This window comes from Polyodon spathula, chromosome 24 (genome assembly GCF_017654505.1).
Source record: "Polyodon spathula isolate WHYD16114869_AA chromosome 24, ASM1765450v1, whole genome shotgun sequence".
Lineage (NCBI taxonomy): Eukaryota > Metazoa > Chordata > Actinopteri > Acipenseriformes > Polyodontidae > Polyodon > Polyodon spathula.
Genome location: NC_054557.1, coordinates 23,840,323 through 23,858,040, shown reverse-complemented (window position 1 = coordinate 23,858,040; position 17,718 = coordinate 23,840,323). Strand labels below are relative to the sequence as shown.

At 46.0% G+C, this 17,718-nt stretch overlaps 1 protein-coding gene across 1 annotated transcript in view; it reads left to right on the top strand.

Moving 5' to 3' along the window:
- The window catches only part of LOC121298840 (ral guanine nucleotide dissociation stimulator-like 2), a 39,112-nt gene continuing 21,394 nt past the window's right edge, over positions 1-17,718 (top strand). The window contains exons 1-3 of the mRNA XM_041226091.1: positions 1-251; positions 16,775-16,888; positions 17,240-17,421. Of these exons, the coding sequence (XP_041082025.1) occupies positions 84-251; positions 16,775-16,888; positions 17,240-17,421 (464 nt within the window). The 5' untranslated portion in view covers positions 1-83. The remainder of the gene's footprint in view (positions 252-16,774; positions 16,889-17,239; positions 17,422-17,718) is intronic.

Below are 17,718 nucleotides of genomic sequence, written 5' to 3'. Positions count from 1 at the left end.
TGTGTGTGTGTGTGTGGTTTGGGTCTCTCCATCTCTCTGCCCCTTCCCCCCCCCCACGTTTCTATGAATGGTTGGTTTGGACCATGCTCCCCCGTGGAATGTATTATAGTGGTTTGGACCTGCCTGGTGGGGAGGAGCCTAGCGTGATCCTGAGCAGCTTCCGACCCCGTGACCCCGACAACAAAGCCACACCCTCCCAGAATGATGACATCACTGCTTCACACTCATCACAGCATGCAGCATCACCGCAGGTACGTACAGCAGAGACGGGTTATAGACCAAGCCTTCAATAGTGTTAGTATAGTTTAGTTACAGTAACACTGATGAAGGCACTAGAGCTGAAGTGCAGTGTTGAAGGTTTGTCAGTCGCTCGCTCGCATGTTGAAGGTTTGGAAGTTGCTCGCTCGCATGTTGAAGGTTTGGAAGTCACTCGCTCGCATGTTGAAGGTTTGCAAGTCGCTTGCTCTCATGTTGAAGTTTTGGAAGTTGCTCGCTCACTCGCGTATTGAAGGTTTGGAAGTCGCTCACTCGCTTGTTGAAAGTTTGGAAGTCGCTCGCTCGCATGTTGAAGGTTTGGAAGTCGCTCGCTCGCATGTTGAAGGTTTGGAAGTTGCTCGCTCACTCGCATGTTGAAGGTTTGGAAGTCGCTCACTCGCATGTTGAAGGTTTGGAAGTCGCTCGCTCGCATATTGAAGGTTTGGAATTCGCTCACTCGCTTGTTGAAGGTTTGGAATTCGCTCACTCGCTTGTTGAAGGTTTGGAAGTCGCTCGCTCGCTTGTTGAAGGTTTGGAAGTCGCTCGCTCGCATGTTGAAGGTTTGGAAGTCGCTCGCTCGCTTGTTGAAGGTTTGGAAGTCGCTTGCTCGCATGTTGAAGGTTTGGAATTCGCTCACTCGCTTGTTGAAGGTTTGGAAGTCACTCGCTTGCATGTTGAAGGTTTGGAAGTCGCTTGCTCACGTGTTGGCATCTCTGACTCAGACAGGAAACGCCTGTCTGTCAGGAACAAACACAGGAAACTACTTCCCGTGCACAGCTCTATTAATACCCACTTCCTATTTGTGTGTAACCTCATTCACTGCTCCTTTCCTCTGTCAGTCTCAGGTCCTTGACATTTAGTTCTGTCAAGGAGTTTAACTAAATACACACCAAGAAAGAGCTGCTTCAAATCTCAGAACATTGTCAAGTTGGGCCTTGTGTGTGTCTGCCGCAACAACGTGACTAGGCAGTCCATTCCGCTCCCTCGCTTGTTGAAGGTTTGGAAGTCGCTCACTCGCTTGTTGAAGGTTTGGAATTCGCTCACTCGCATGTTGAAGTTTTGGAAGTCGCTCACTCGCGTATTGAAGGTTTGGAAGTCGCTCACTCGCTTGTTGAAAGTTTGGAAGTCGCTTGCTCGCATGTTGAAGGTTTGGAAGTCGCTCGCTCGCATGTTGAAGGTTTGGAAGTCGCTCGCTCGCATGTTGAAGGTTTGGAAGTTGCTCGCTCACTCGCGTGTTGAAGGTTTGGAAGTCGCTCACTCGCTTGTTGAAAGTTTGGGAGTCGCTCGCTCGCATGTTGAAGGTTTGGAATTCGCTCGCTCGCTTGTTGAAGGTTTGGAAGTCGCTCGCTCGCATGTTGAAGGTTTGGAAGTCGCTCGCTCGCATGTTGAAGGTTTGGAAGTCGCTCACTCGCTTGTTGAAGGTTTGGAAGTCGCTCGCTCGCATGTTGAAGGTTTGGAATTCGCTCACTCGCTTGTTGAAGGTTTGGAAGTCGCTCGCTCGCTTGTTGAAGGTTTGGAATTCGCTCACTCGCTTGTTGAAGGTTTGGAAGTCGCTCGCTCGCATGTTGAAGGTTTGGAATTCGCTCACTCGCTTGTTGAAGGTTTGGAAGTCGCTCGCTCGCTTGTTGAAGGTTTGGAAGTCGCTTGCTCGCATGTTGAAGGTTTGGAATTCGCTCACTCGCTTGTTGAAGGTTTGGAAGTCGCTCGCTCGCTTGTTGAAGGTTTGGAATTCGCTCACTCGCTTGTTGAAGGTTTGGAAGTCGCTCGCTCGCATATTGAAGGTTTGGAATTCGCTCACTCGCTTGTTGAAGGTTTGGAAGTCGCTCGCTCGCTTGTTGAAGGTTTGGAAGTCGCTCGCTCACGTGTTGGCATCTCTGACTCAGACAGGAAACGCCTGTCTGTCAGGAACAAACACAGGAAACTACTTCCCGTGCACAGCTCTATTAATACCCACTTCCTATTTGTGTGTAACCTCATTCACTGCTCCTTTCCTCTGTCAGTCTCAGGTCCTTGACATTTAGTTCTGTCAAGGAGTTTAACTAAATACACACCAAGAAAGAGCTGCTTCAAATCTCAGAACATTGTCAAGTTGGGCCTTGTGTGTGTCTGCCGCAACAACGTGACTAGGCAGTCCATTCCATCCCCTCACTGCTCTTTGTGTGAAGAAGTGTCTCCTCGGGGGCTCTGTATTAAGTCTGTTTGCAATTAATTTCTAGCCGTGTGTGTGCTTGCATGGCTGTGTGTGTGTGTGCATGCCTGCGTGTGTGTGTGAGTGTGTGCGTCCGCACATGCCTGTCTGTTGTTAGTGCTTTACTGTCACTACATTGAGAATTGCTGGTTATTACAAATACTCATGATGGTCAAGTAGCTGATATTCTCAGGTTAATGAGTAATGGAGCAGCTAATCAGAATGAGTGTCAGTGTGAGTGTGTGTGTTAGTGTGAGTATGAGTGTGTGAGTGTGTGTGAGTGTCAGTGTGTGTGTCAGTGTTAATGTTCGTCACAGTCCAGCAACTCATACCCTCACGGACATATGTGTGTCTGTGTGTGTGTGTTTTGTTTTTGTGTGTGTGTGTGTGTGTGAGTGGCAGTGTGTGTGTGTGAGTGTTTGTGTGTGTGAGTGTGTGAGTGAATGCCTTCAACGTGTGAGTGTGTGTGTGAGTGTCAGTGTGTGAATGACGCAATTACAGTACCATGAGGCTTACACACCGAACAAATACACTCCACCTAACACACACACCACAAGTAGCGGAACAAGTGTGTGTGTGTGTGTCTGTGATGTCAGAGCCCCCATGTGTGTGTGTGTGTGGTGAATGTCAGTGTGTGTGTGTGTGTGAGTATGTGTGTGAGTGTGAGTGTGTGTGTGTCGGTGTGTGTGTGTGTGCTCATGTGGTGGGGAGTGTCAGTGTGTGTGTGTGAGAATTGTGTAGTGTCAGAGTGGCAGTCTCCCTCTCACCATACAGCGTGACTCATCAAGAGTACACCACACTTACAGGACACCGGACAGGAGGTCAGCGAGTCACAGGAACACTCACAACGGCCAATCACACTCACTGTGTGACACACTACACACCTTTCTAGACAGTCACACACAACACTCAGTCACACATAAAAGTCACCCGTCCGGAGGCGAGTGGATAGAGGCCCAGAGACGAGACTGCAGTTCAAAAAAATATCCTCATTCTATTTTATATAAATAAACTGGCACAAAATAAGTGCACAAGTGCAAAATAACAGATACTCAAACACAAATAAAGCAAAAACAAAACTCACAAAAATAAAGTTTCCAGGCTGGGCAATGCCTTCACTGGATTCAAACTTTCCAAACAACCAAAAAAACCAACCTGCTTCCTCAGCTCCCTCTCCCCAAATGAGAGGCAGAGGCCTCCTTTTATATCAGGTGGCTGGGCGCTGATTGATCGTTAATTAACCTAATCAACTAATCAACCCCAGCCACCTGAACATAATAAACCCAGGCAGGTAGGGGAATTTAACCCCATCCCTGCCAATTCTAAAGAGGCAGAGCTGTGCTCTGCCACACACCTCCCCCCATGTACAACGTACACCAGCCGCAATCGGCCAGTCCTCCCCCCAAGAGTCCAATTATGTCCCTTGGGTGGGCTGTTATGGTGGGTGGTGGTGGGAGGGGTTGATGTCGGAGCCCCCAAGCCTTCTTTGGTTGAGGGGGCCCCGAAATGTCCAAGGTAGCATGGCGACGGCGGCCCGGCTCCCTCTGGTGGCGGAGGCGGGGGCGGCGGCGGCCCCGCTCCCTCTGGTGGCGGCAGCACACGCCCGCGGCCCGGCTCCCTCTGGCGGCGGAGGCGGTGTGTTCTGTTGGCGGAGGCGGCGGCGGCGGCCCGGCTGTGTGCGGCGGCCCGGCTCCCTCTGTGGCGGAGGCGGAGGCGGCGGCCCGGCTGGCTGAGGCGGCGGCGGCGGCCTGGCTCCCTCTGGTGGCGGAGGCGGCGGCGGCCCGGCTGCCTCTGGTGCCGGAGGCGGCGGCGGCGACCCGTCTGGTGCCGGAGGCGGCGGCAGTGTCCTCACCCCTCTCTGGTGAGTGGCTCTGGGAGTGTCCTCACCCCTCTCTGTGGGAGTGACAGCAGATGTCTGGGAGCGACGGCAGCTCCTCACACCTCTCTGGCTCTGTAGTGACGGAGTGTGTTCTGTGTGTCTGGGAGCGACGTTCCTCCCCCTCTCTGGCTCTGTCCTCCTCCCTCTCTCTGGCTGGGAGCGACGGCACATCCTCCTCCTCTCTGTGTGCGACGGCAGCTCCTCACTCCTCTCTGGCTCTGGGAGTGACGGGGCGTCACAGTCACTCACGCTCACAAACCATAGTCACACAAGAGACAGCAGATGTCTGTGTGTGTGGGTGGGTGAGTCCTCATGTCCCTCTCTGTATGGGACGCGTGTGTGTGTGTCTCACCCCTCTCTTGTCTGGGGACATCAGTGTGTGTGGCTGTGACGAATGTTTGTGTGTGTGAGTGTCTGTGAGTGAAGCTCCTGAACCCCTGTATGAGTGTGTGTGTGAGTGTGTGTGTGAGTGTGTGTATGTCAGTGTGTGTGTGTGAGAATGTTTGTGTGTGTGAGTGTCTGTGAGTGAATGAATGTATGAGTGTGTGTGAGTGTCAGTGTGTGAATGTGTGGACACCAGTGTGTGTGTGTGTGTGTGTGTGAGTGTTACATTTCTTCAGCTGCTTCATTTCCTCCTGCCTTTGCCGCTGTCTGCTCTTCTTTCCCATTTTTTTTTTTTTCAAAAAAAAAAAAATAAATAAAAAAAAAAAATACTGCTCTGAGCCTCTAGGTGTGTGTGTCAGTGTGAGGCCCAGAGACAGTCTCAGTGTTTCCAGGCTGGGCAGTGTGTGTGTGTGTCGTTAATCAACCTAATCAACTAATGTGTCAGTGTCAGTGTGTGTGTGTGTGAGTGTGTCAGTGTCAGTGTGTGTGAGTGCCAGTGTGTGTGTGTGTGTGTGAGTGTCAGTGTGTGTGAGTGAGTCAGGGAGGGGAGACACTGTGGAAAGGCACTAACACATGTGTGGGGTAGGGGCTGTTCAGTTGGTTGATGTGAACATATTGTCACAGAGGTTTGAATTTGTCTAGAGAGCTGCCTGCCCAGTTGTGATACATTTAGCTTTATTCACATTCCTGCTGCCCTTTTGATACGATTGTAGAGCCTAGGTTTGACCTGTTAAATGGTGGGGTGGCAGTGATAATGTTGCCAGTGCTAATAATATGTAAGAGAATGGATTTCAACAACTAGCTGACTAACTTAATGCCAAATGTTGTTCTTCAATAGGTTTGTCAATGGCTTGGTAATACATAGCAACCACGAAACACACTCTGACACTCTGGGGGTGCAGTGTGACTAAAGCAGGCCAGTGAGACACAACCAGGCTTTAATTTCCTGTTGAAGTGAGTTTATTGTGATCGAGGTTCCTCTTTTCACCCTCGTCCCTCCCCCCTCACTCACATAACCCATGACACACTGACAGGAAAAAAGAGAGAAAGTGTGAGCAAGAATATGAAAGAAGAGAGAAAGAAAGAAAGATATTTGATCGATAGATAGATAGATTGAAATCAAAGTGCACAGATGGGTAAACTAGAAGAAACCTAAATGACACCCAGAAGAACTACATTGCAATACTGAGCATGACTGCAGAGCACAGTCTGTGTGACTTTATTACTCAATAGGAGGGAGAGGGAGAGGGAGAGGGAGAGGGAGCAACCATAACTTTGACATTACTTGTATGATTTGCATTGCCAATAAAGGCTATTTGAATTAAAACTGAATTTATTTGAAAGAGAAATAAAAAGAGAGGGAGGAGTAGAGAGAGAAAGAAAAGAGAGAGAGAAAAGGGAGGGGTCAAGATACAGGTGGGAGGGAGTAGTGAAGACAGGTAGAGAGGGAGGAGTCGAGAGTGAGATAAAGAGAGGGAGGAGTGGAGGGAGAAGGAGAGAGGGAGTGTTTGGAAACAAAGGAATCAGACAGCACAGACTCTACGGGTATGCACTGAGAAAGAGAGGAATAAAACAAGAAAAAAGGGAGAGAGAAGCGAAGAGATTACCAGCAGCAGCCTCCCTATGCAGTGTCCAGGGTGCAAAGATACCAGGATTGTCTGTCTCGCACTTCCTGGGTCTTGATTCACAGAGCAGGGTTTATACAGGAGCAGAGCTACTGATAACAGTGCTGATTCACACAACAGAGTTTATACAGGAGCAGAGCTACTGATAACAGTGCAGATTCACACAGCAGAGTTTATACAGGAGCAGAGCTACTGAGCACAGTGCAGATTCACACAGCAGAGTTTATACAGGAGCAGAGCTACTGATAACAGTGCAGATTTACACAGCAGAGTTTATACAGGAGTAGAGCTACTGAGCACAGTGCAGATTCACACAGCAGAGTTTATACAGGAGCAGAGCTACTGAGCACAGTGCTGATTCACACAGCAGGGTTTATACAGGAGCAGAGCTACTGATAACAGTGCTGATTCACACAGCAGGGTTTATACAGGAGCAGAGCTACTGATAACAGTGCAGATTCACACAGCAGAGTTTATACAGGAGCAGAGCTACTGATAACAGTGCAGATTCACACAGCAGAGTTTATACAGGAGCAGAGCTACTGAGCACAGTGCAGATTCACACAGCAGAGTTTATACAGGAGCAGAGCTACTGAGCACAGTGCAGATTCACACAGCAGGGTTTATACAGGAGTAGAGCTACTGATAACAGTGCAGATTCACACAGCAGAGTTTATACAGGAGCAGAGCTACTGATAACAGTGCAGATTCACACAGCAGAGTTTATACAGGAGCAGAGCTACTGATAACAGTGCAGATTCACACAGCAGAGTTTATACAGGAGCAGAGCTACTGAGCACAGTGCAGATTCACACAGCAGAGTTTATACAGGAGCAGAGCTACTGAGCACAGTGCAGATTCACACAGCAGAGTTTATACAGGAGCAGAGCTACCGAGCACAGTGCAGATTCACACAGCAGAGTTTATACAGGAGCAGAGCTACTGAGCACAGTGCAGATTCACACAGCAGAGTTTATACAAGAGCAGAGCTACTGAACTCTGCAGGGAGATCAGGACTGGGCAGCTCTACTGCCTCAATATATATATATCAATGAGATATTGGAATATCCCTCATACATAATTATACACAATTTAAGAAAAGGCATGTACATTTCTGGTTTCAAACAATCCATAAGGTTATATTTTTATTTATAATTTAAAAGCTAAAAATATATAAAAATATATTGTGATGGATTTTTAAAAAATCTAATCAACATTTTTTTAAACAGATTTTTCATAATTGTTAAAAAAATATGTTATACAGTTGACAATGTGAGAGTATATTTGATACCCTTACAAGTGTCCCATAGTAAAAGCACAGCAAAGTAAGCATTGCAAAGCACAGAGAGGTATGATAAAGCATATTAAACAGATGGCAAACCAGGATATGCTATGGGAAAAACATAGTATAGCCATGGAAAAAAAAATATCATGCAGAAACACTATGGTAAAATGTAGAAGGATAATTTTTGCAAAAGCATTGGAGATCACATTGTATCCATTTGAACTACGAGGCATTCTGTAGTGCTGAATTTCAGAACACTACAAGACAAAGAGAAGGGGATTGATACTATTTGTTGGACTAACTTAATAATTAATTACAAGCTTTCAGTACCTCAAAGGTCTCTTCAGGTGAAAGTAGGAAAGAGAGATTGATGTTTACATTTCACCTGTGAAGAGCTGCTAATTGTGCTTGTTTAGTCTGTGCCTGTGCAAGGTATTTGTCTGTTGCTGTTGTGCTTGTGGTCTGTGCCTGTGCAGAGCTGCTTGTGCTTGTGGTCTTGTGTGCAGTCTCTGTTGTGCTGTGGTCTGTGCCTGTGCAGTGCTGTTGTGCTTGTGGTCTGTGCCTGTGCAGAGCTGCTGTTGTGCTTGTGGTCTCTGCCTGTGCAGAGCTGCTGTTGTGCTTGTGGTCTGTGCCTGTGCAGAGCTGCTGTTGTGCTTGTGGTCTGTGCCTGTGCAGAGCTGCTGTTGTGCTTGTGGTCTGTGCCTGTGCAGAGCTGCTGTTGTGCTTGTGGTCTGTGCCTGTGCAGAGCTGCTGTTGTGCTTGTGGTCTGTGCCTGTGCAGAGCTGCTGTTGTGCTTGTGGTCTGTGCCTGTGCAGAGCTGCTGTTGTGCTTGTGGTTGTGTGCCTGTGCAGAGCTGCTGTTGTGCTTGTGGTCTGTGCCTGTGCAGAGCTGCTGTTGTGCTTGTGGTCTGTGCCTGTGCAGAGCTGCTGTTGTGCTTGTGGTCTGTGCCTGTGCAGAGCTGCTGTTGTGCTTGTGGTCTGTGCCTGTGCAGAGCTGCTGTTGTGCTTGTGGTCTGTGCCTGTGCAGAGCTGCTGTTGTGCTTCTGGTCTGTGCCTGTGCAGAGCTGCTGTTGTGCTTGTGGTCTGTGCCTGTGCAGAGCTGCTGTTGTGCTTCTGGTCTGTGCCTGTGCAGAGCTGCTGTTGTGCTTCTGGTCTGTGCCTGTGCAGAGCTGCTGTTGTGCTTGTGGTCTGTGCCTGTGCAGAGCTGCTGTTGTGCTTGTGGTCTGTGCCTGTGCAGAGCTGCTGTTGTGCTTGTGGTCTGTGCCTGTGCAGAGCTGCTGTTGTGCTTGTGGTCTGTGCCTGTGCAGAGCTGCTGTTGTGCTTGTGGTCTGTGCCTGTGCAGAGCTGCTGTTGTGCTTGTGGTCTCTGCCTGTGCAGAGCTGCTGTTGTGCTTGTGGTCTGTGCCTGTGCAGAGCGGCTGTTGTGCTTCTGGTTTGTGCCTGTGCAGAGCTGCTGTTGTGCTTGTGGTCTCTGCCTGTGCAGAGCTGCTGTTGTGCTTCTGGTCTGTGCCTGTGCAGAGCTGCTGTTGTGCTTCTGGTCTGTGCCTGTGCAGAGCTGCTGTTGTGCTTGTGGTCTCTGCCTGTGCAGAGCTGCTGTTGTGCTTGTGGTCTGTGCCTGTGCAGAGCTGCTGTTGTGCTTGTGGTCTGTGCCTGTGCAGAGCTGCTGTTGTGCTTCTGGTCTGTGCCTGTGCAGAGCTGCTGTTGTGCTTCTGGTCTGTGCCTGTGCAGAGCTGCTGTTGTGCTTGTGGTCTGTGCCTGTGCAGAGCTGCTGTTGTGCTTGTGGTCTGTGCCTGTGCAGAGCTGCTGTTGTGCTTGTGGTCTCTGCCTGTGCAGAGCTGCTGTTGTGCTTGTGGTCTCTGCCTGTGCAGAGCTGCTGTTGTGCTTGTGGTCTGTGCCTGTGCAGAGCTGCTGTTGTGCTTGTGGTCTGTGCCTGTGCAGAGCTGCTGTTGTGCTTGTGGTCTCTGCCTGTGCAGAGCTGCTGTTGTGCTTGTGGTCTGTGCCTGTGCAGAGCTGCTGTTGTGCTTGTGGTCTCTGCCTGTGCAGAGCTGTGCAGTCACATCATTTCTGTGGAAATAGGAAGTGCAAGAGTCACTGATTTCATTGAACGTTCTTGAACTCCATGTCTTACCAGAACATTACAATGAAACTAAACTCGGTGTCATATCAGAACATTACAATGAAACTAAACACAGTGTTATATCAGAACATTACAATGAAACTAAACACAGTGTTATATCAGAACATTACAATGAAACTAAACTCGGTGTTATATCAGAACATTACAATGAAACTAAACACTCAAACAGTATTCACCCCAGTGGCTCTCAAAAGTATTCACCCCCCTTGGACCTTTCCACATTTTATTGTGTTACAACATGGAATCAAAATGGATTTAATTAGGAGTTTTTGCCACTGATCAACACAAAAAAGTCCATAATGTTATGAAAAATAAAATCCATAAATTGTTCAAAATTAATTACAAATATAAAACAGAAAATAATTGATTACATAAGTATTTACCACCCCCTTTGCTATGACACACCTGAATAAGCTCTGGTGCAACCAATTATCTTTAGAAGTCACATAACTAGTTGAATGGAGTCCACCTGTGTGCAATTAAGGTGTTTCACATGAGTTCAGGTTAAATACACCTGTCTCTGGGAGGTCACACAGTTGGTTAGTACATTTCCTAACAAAAACTACATCATAAAGACAAAGGAACATTCAAAGCAAATCCGGAATAAGGTTTTCAAAAGCACCAGTCAGAGGTAGGATAGAAGAACATTTCCAAGGTATTGAATATCCCCCAGAGCACAGTAAAGTCCATTATTAAGAAATGGAGAGAATATGGCACAACTGTGAATCTGTCTAGAACAGGCCGTCCTCAAAAACTGAGTATCCTGATGAGAAAGGCACTAGTGGGGGAGGCCACCAAGAGGCCTATGGCAACTCTAAAGGAGTTACAGTCTTCCACAGCTGAGCTCTGAGACATTGTGCATACGGCAACAATAGCCCGGGTGCTTCACAAAACTTGCATTTATGGGAGAGTGGTAAATAGAAAGCCATTGTTGGAAAAAACTCACATCAAATCTCGGCTAGGCATGTGGGAGACTCGACGCTAAGCGCTATGTTTGGCGCAAGCCTAACACCGCACATCATCCTGAGAACACCATCTATACCATGAAGCATGGTGGTGGCAGCGTCATGCTATGGGGATGCTTCTCTGCGTCAGGGCCTGGAAAGCTAGTGAAGATAGAGGGCAAAATGGATGCAGCAAAGTACAGAGAAATCCTGGAGGAAAACCTGCTGAAGTCAGCAAGAGACCTGGGACTTGGGAGAAGATTCATCTTCCAGCAGGACAATGACCCCAAACATACAGCCAAACAAAAAGGTCAATGTCCTGGAGTGGCCCAGTCAAAGCCCGGACCTCAATCCAATTGAGAATATGTGGAAAGAGTTGAAAATTGCTGTTCACCAAAGGTCCCCATCCAACTTGACGGAGCTTGAGCAATTTTGCAAAGAAGAATGGGCAAAATTGCAGTGTCCAGATGTGCAAAGCTGGGAGAGACTTATCCAAATAGACTCAGGGCTGTAATTGCTGCCAAAGGTGCCTCTACCAAATATTGACTCAAGGGTGTGTATTTGTTATTAATTTAGAACAATTTGTCGATTTTATTTTTCACTTTGGCATTATGGACTGCATTATTTGACATTTTTCACTTAGACATTATTGTCTTTTTATTGTTTTTATTTATTTTTATTGTTCAGTGGCAAAAAAATTAAATCCATTTTGATTCCATGTTGTAACACAATAAAATGTGGAAATGTCCAAGGGGTGAATACTTTTGAGAGCCACTGTATATCAGAGCATTACAATGAAGCTGAACTCTGTCATGCCAGATCATTGCAATAGAAACACACTTGTGCCACTGCATGTGTGTCTTTCTGCACATGTGAGATCGTTTGTAGTTTTTGGCAGTACAAAGCGCAGTGGATTTACTGTGTTCGCTGCAGAACTGTTATAACAGTTCACACAGTCATTTTGCAATTTTCCCGGCATGCTTTGCCCATGATAGACTATTCATTTCCCATAGCTTACCCTGGTTTGCCATGTCTTTAAATAGGCTTTACCATACCTCTCTGATGTGCAATGCTTACCTGTGTTTTATTACACTTTGCTGTCCTTTTACCGTGGGACACTTTTATAAGGTTTGTTTTTTAATGTGCTTTACCATACCTCTCTCTCTCTCTCTCTCTCTCTCTCTCTCTCTCTCTCTCTCTCTCTCTCTCTCTCTATATATATATATATATATATTTGGAAGGCATATTTAGTTCTTAAAACTGTGTTTTACAAAGTGGGGATATCATTTTTTCAGGAGTTGCTATTTTTGTGGGGACATTTTCTCAAATTTGGATTGATACTAATACCTGCCCACATCACACAGACTCTGACACACACACACACACACACACACACTCATTGTAGTGCCTCTCCTCAGAGTTGCAGAACCTGAATGTTTAAACACACACCTGGCAGCTCACAGTGTCTGCGGTGGTGACTCTTTGTTGCACGCTCATTCAGTGCCTGAGGCCCCAGATCTTCAGTTCTTCCCAGGAGATTAGCTTCCGCTCATTCAATTGGGTAAAGAAATACAATTAAGAAAGGTGTCTGATTTGTTCAAGAAAACTCTGAAACATTAAAATAAAAGACATAACTGTGGCCAAACTGACGTGTATCATGCAGTAAACTAACTCACACCAAAAAGAAATTCTGTTTGAAAGCAACAGCTGCTTCAAATAGAATTATTATTGTTTAGTTTTTTGTTTGTCTCTAAATTAGAACATTTCCAAATGAGAGGAGGCATTCAGCCTATCAGCGCGCATTGGGTTTCTAGCAGCTGAATGATCTCAAAACTTTGTCAAGTCGTGTTTTAAAGGATCGTAGTGATTCTGCACACACATGCGCGCGCCTGCACACACGCATGCTTGCAAACACACATACATACACATGCACACTCAAACAGATGCGCACACATGCTCCTACACGCACACTCACACACACACTTTTGTATGACAGACGTTTCCATTAGAAGTATTTCACAGTGTCTTCAGTATAAATTCTGTGACAAATGTTTCCAATCAATCAATCAAACAATCAATCATTCCACGTTTATTTTATGTAGTGCCTTTCATAGTGGACCACCATCACAAAGTGCTTTACAAGATATTGAGGAACAATGCATAATACATTACATACAACAGCTTAAAAAATATATGCAAATACATTAAATGTAGCCATAATACATTAAATAAAAGGCTTGGATGTGAATTCTAAACATTTTGGATGTCTGTGTCAAGCAGAATTGTAAGAATAAGATGGTGTGAAAAACCTGAAATAGAAATTTAGACAACAGCTACAGATACCAGGCTTAGAGAGCATTCAAAGCAAGAGAGAACAAGCGGGTCTTGAGAGTTGATTTGAAGCGAGCAATTGCGGGAGCTGCACGCACTAAAGCTGGGAGAGAGTTCCAGAGAGACGGGGCCATGAAGCTAAACGAGCGCTCTCCAAGTGTGGTGCGCTTTTGCTTGTGTCAGCTTGCATGCAGGGATATAGCGGGTCAGCAGGTTGGAGATATACTCTGAACCTATGTGATGAAGGGCCTTGTAGGCAAGCAGGAGAATTTTGAAAGTAATCCATAACTTTACAGGTAGCCAGAGCCAGTCTTTCTCAGTGTCTTCAGAGTAAATTCTGTGACAAACATTTATATTAAAAGTCTTTCTTAGTGTCTTCATGTAAATTCATCCATCCATTATCTGTAACTGCTTAATCCTATAGAGGGTTGTGGTGAGCTAACTGGCAGACACAGGGCAACTAAGGAGCAATTTAGAGAGGCCAATCCACCTAACCAGCATGTCTTTGGACTGTGGGAGGAAACCAGAGTACCCAAAGAAAACCCATGTGAACACAGGGAGAACATGTAAACGCCATACAGATAGAGTCCAGAATTGAACCCAGGACCCTGGAGCTGTGAGGCAGAAGTGCTAACCACTGCGCCACTGTGCCACCCTAGTGTAAATTTAATGACAAACATTTCCGCTAGAAGTCTTTCTGAATATCCTAACATGAAAACAGACGGTGGTTTTTCACAGAGTTCTTTACATTAGTTCATGTATTATTGCTGCATGTACCATTAGAAGCAGCTCACAACTCTGGGTGAAATTCTCAAATCAAATCAACAATCTGGTCACAAGTTACAAGAGCCACAAGCTTTCAGAGAATCAGACCCAGAGGAGCATGAATGAAACCCAGGCTCTCCTCATCTACAACAGACTGTAGCTGGTCCTGACTGACCTATTCTAAACCATGCTGCTCTCACAGTGACATGCAGGCTGGCAGTCAGTGTATTATTGCTATTATCCTGTAAAATTGCTACTATAGTGTATTATTGCTAGTATCGTGTAGAATTGCTACTATAGTGTATTATTGCTAGTATTGTATTGCAGTGTATTATTGATATCATGGTATCATAGTGTATTATTGCACTAAACGCTGGTAAATTACCTGACATACTGCATGGTAAGAGAAACCCATACTGCGTGCAAAAAGGAAGACGTGACCGCTCTATTCACTAAGATAATAATGTGCACAAATAAATTATTTATTTGTATATGGGCACTCCAAAGGACAGGTAGTCCGGTTCTCACTTTGTCAGAATGACAGTAACCAAGGAGGCAGCAGCCAGCACCAGCTACATCTTCAGTGGGTCTTCGTAGGATGAGGGGAGGCGGCCCGGTGTTACGCAGATTTCTGTATCTCCATAGAATTCTGTATCTCCTTAGATTTGATGCCTGCAAAGGTGTTTTAAAAGAAAACTACAGTTTTATAAGATTACTTTTAATCAAGGGTTTTGTGTATTGAGCAACGCAGGAGGCTGAGCGTACTGTAGTAAATCGGTATCATGTGGGGATACAGAATTCTGCGTAACACCGGGAATGTCTAGATTTGAGACGGTCAAAGCGGAGAAACAGAAAATAATTAACTGAAAACAAGTATTTGTTTGTTCACCTTTATCCCCCTCTGGTTTATTTTGAAGGTACTCCGGTACTGAAAAGTTGGCTCAATATAAATGTGTTTCTTTTAAAGGGATTGCAAGTGTGCTGTTTATTTATTTCTTTTTCTTTTAAGAAACTTTAACCTTCCAGCTGCTTATCTGACGATTTTGACGTGCTGCACAGGCTAGTCACAATTTGTGCAGTACTCACTGTTGTGTTTTCCATGAAAAGGAAAGGGAATTATTATGTAATACATCTTTTGGAAAGTTGCATTTTCAGAATCATATCACTATGTACAGTTTTACAACACTATATGTTAAAATATTGCCCTCAATCCACAAAACCAACAAAATACATCCTATGTAGACTATATCTATATCTATATTTTACATTTTATTTGTAGTGTTCTGTGGAACACAAGCACTCGTTTAGCCTGGAAAAAAATTAATACGGTACCTGAAAGCAAATATAAGCGTTTATCATGTTTCCCACACAGCACTACTTGTGATTTAGACAGACACCGCCTGGTTTCAATAAGCGGTAAACACGCACTGAGACACTTAGGAAAGTTAACAACTTTAAGTAAATATGGTTTTTATACCAAGTCCCTCCCTCACGGTATTAGGGGAGAGATTTTGAATACATTTCCATGGATTACCATTATTAATTGTATGTAAATGACTCGCACGCGGTATCTTTTACCATGCGATTCATTTCACATGCAAAGTCATTTGCCGCATGTTAGTTAATATAGCAGGTGTACAAAGCACACAGTAACAGGCTTACTGAGCGGTAAACTGGTTACCGCTGTTTAGTGCATGAGGCCCACAGTGTCTTACTGTTAATAGGGTTACAGCAGACTCTCACAGTGAAATGCAGGCTGACAGCAGCTGTAGTATCATAGCTCTGAGAGGAGACTATGCAGCACTTACTGCTCTGTCTCTGTGTGGGTTCCATTCAACTGATACTTACTTATATTTGTTCAAATATAAATCTGAAAACCATTTCAGTCTGGCAGAAATTCTGATCAGTGGCTCTGAACGCCTCACTCATCAGAAGAAGGTCCAGCTGGTTCTGATTGGCAGGATCGCTGTGTGTATGCGGTTCTGATTCTGACCTGGGTTCTGATTGGCAGGATCGCTGTGTGTGTGTGTGCGGTTCTGATTCTCACCCGGGTTCTTATTGGCAGGATTGCTGTATGTATGCGGTTCTGATTCTCACCCGGGTTCTGATTTGCAGGATCATTGTGTGTGTATGCGGTTCTGATTCTGACCGGGGTTCTTATTGGCAGGATCGCTGTGTGTATGCAGTTCTGATTCTGACCCGGGTTCTGATTGACAGGATCGCTGTGTGTATGTGGTTCTGATTCTGACCCGGGTTCTGATTGGCAGGATCATGTGTGCTGTGTGTGTGTGTGTGTGTGTGTGTGTGTGTGTGTGTGTGTGTGTGTGGTGTGTGTGTGCGGTTCTGATTCTGACCCGAGTTCTGTTGGGTCCATAAGGTTGGACTGAGACTTGGCTCAGGACTAATGAAGATGAAATGGTACTGCGCGCTGGAAACGGTATGAACCAAACTGGGGTGAATCAGAACCAGAACAAGAACCTGACTGCCTGTCTGTCTGTCTGTCTGCCTGCCTGCTTGTCTGTTTGTTTGCCTCTTTGTCCCTGTGTACGTTACTGAGCAGCGTGAGGCGATCTTATACAATAAGTGTTAATGTTTTCATGTTCAGCTGTCCAGAGTAGATATTTTTCTTTTTTCACATTCGTTCACTGAAATCCAGTGTAAATGACACAGTTTGGTCTAAGGAAAGTAATTCTTCAAGCTCAGCTGTTTTAGTGATAATGTTATATTAACAGAAGCCCTGAACGCTTGTGTGAGTGTGTTTGAGTCTCTATGTGTGTGTATGTGTCTGTGTGTGTGTCTGTGTGTATGTGTTTGAATGTGTGTCTGTCAGTGTGGGTTTGTGCAGGTTATAAGCAAATAAGCATCCTGTTTAAATCATATGACTCATCTCAGTGAGTTAAATATTTTAAATAAAAATAAATGAAAAACAATGAGACTAGAAGCTGTTGTGCTGACAGGATCCCTGCTTCCCTCTGCCCCTCAGCCGCCCCCTGCTCCTGTCCTGGAGGAGTGTGAGGAGGAGGGTGCTCTCTACACCGTCATGCGCAGGCAGCAGCAGTCCCAGCACAGCGCCACCAGGGGGCAGCCATGGCACGGGGTGAGTGAGCTGGCAGGCCCAGGCAGAGGAGTGGCCAGGAATTCAAGCACTATTTTCAGGACGCGTTGTCTCTCTTTGTCCCTCACTGTCCCTCCTGTATGTCTGCCCCTTCTCAGTAGTGTTGGACATATTTGGTCCTTGTGTGTTTCTTTGTCCCTGCTTAGGACAATATTGTCTGTGTCTATCTCTGTCTGTCCTTTGTCCACCCTCTCAGGGTGGTGTTGGACACTTTGTCCTCGCTTGGGACTGTTCTGGACAAATTAATGGATTCTCTTTTGTCCCTTTCTATCTCTATTCCTTGCCCTCTAAGTAATTCCTTATGTCCCTCTGTCTGTCTCTCCCTTCTCTCAGGACGGCACTGGACACAGCGAGACATGTCTGGTGCGCTCCATCAAGGCGGGGACAGTGGACAGACTCGTCCTTCACCTGCTGGACTGCTACCGTCTCGGGGATTTGTCCTACGTGTCCGTCTTCCTGTCCACCTACAGGACGTTCAGCTCTCCAGGACAGGCGCTGAGGATCCTGCTGGATAGGTCAGTTTCTGTGTGTGTGTTTGCATCTGTTTGTATATTTTTGTGTGTATGTGTCAGTGTGTGTTGATGTGTGTCTCTGTGTTCAGTGTCTGTGTGTGTGTGTCAGTGTGTGTGTGTCTCTATGTTTATGTATCTCTGTGTCCAGTGTGTGTGTGTATCTGTTTCTGTCTGTCTGTGTTTGTGTGTCTCTGTTTTCAGTGTGTGTCTGTGTCTCTGTATGTTTGTTTATGTGTGTCTCTGTGTTCAGTGTGTGTCTGTGTCTGTGTTTATGTGTGTTTCTGTGTGCGTCGTGTCTAT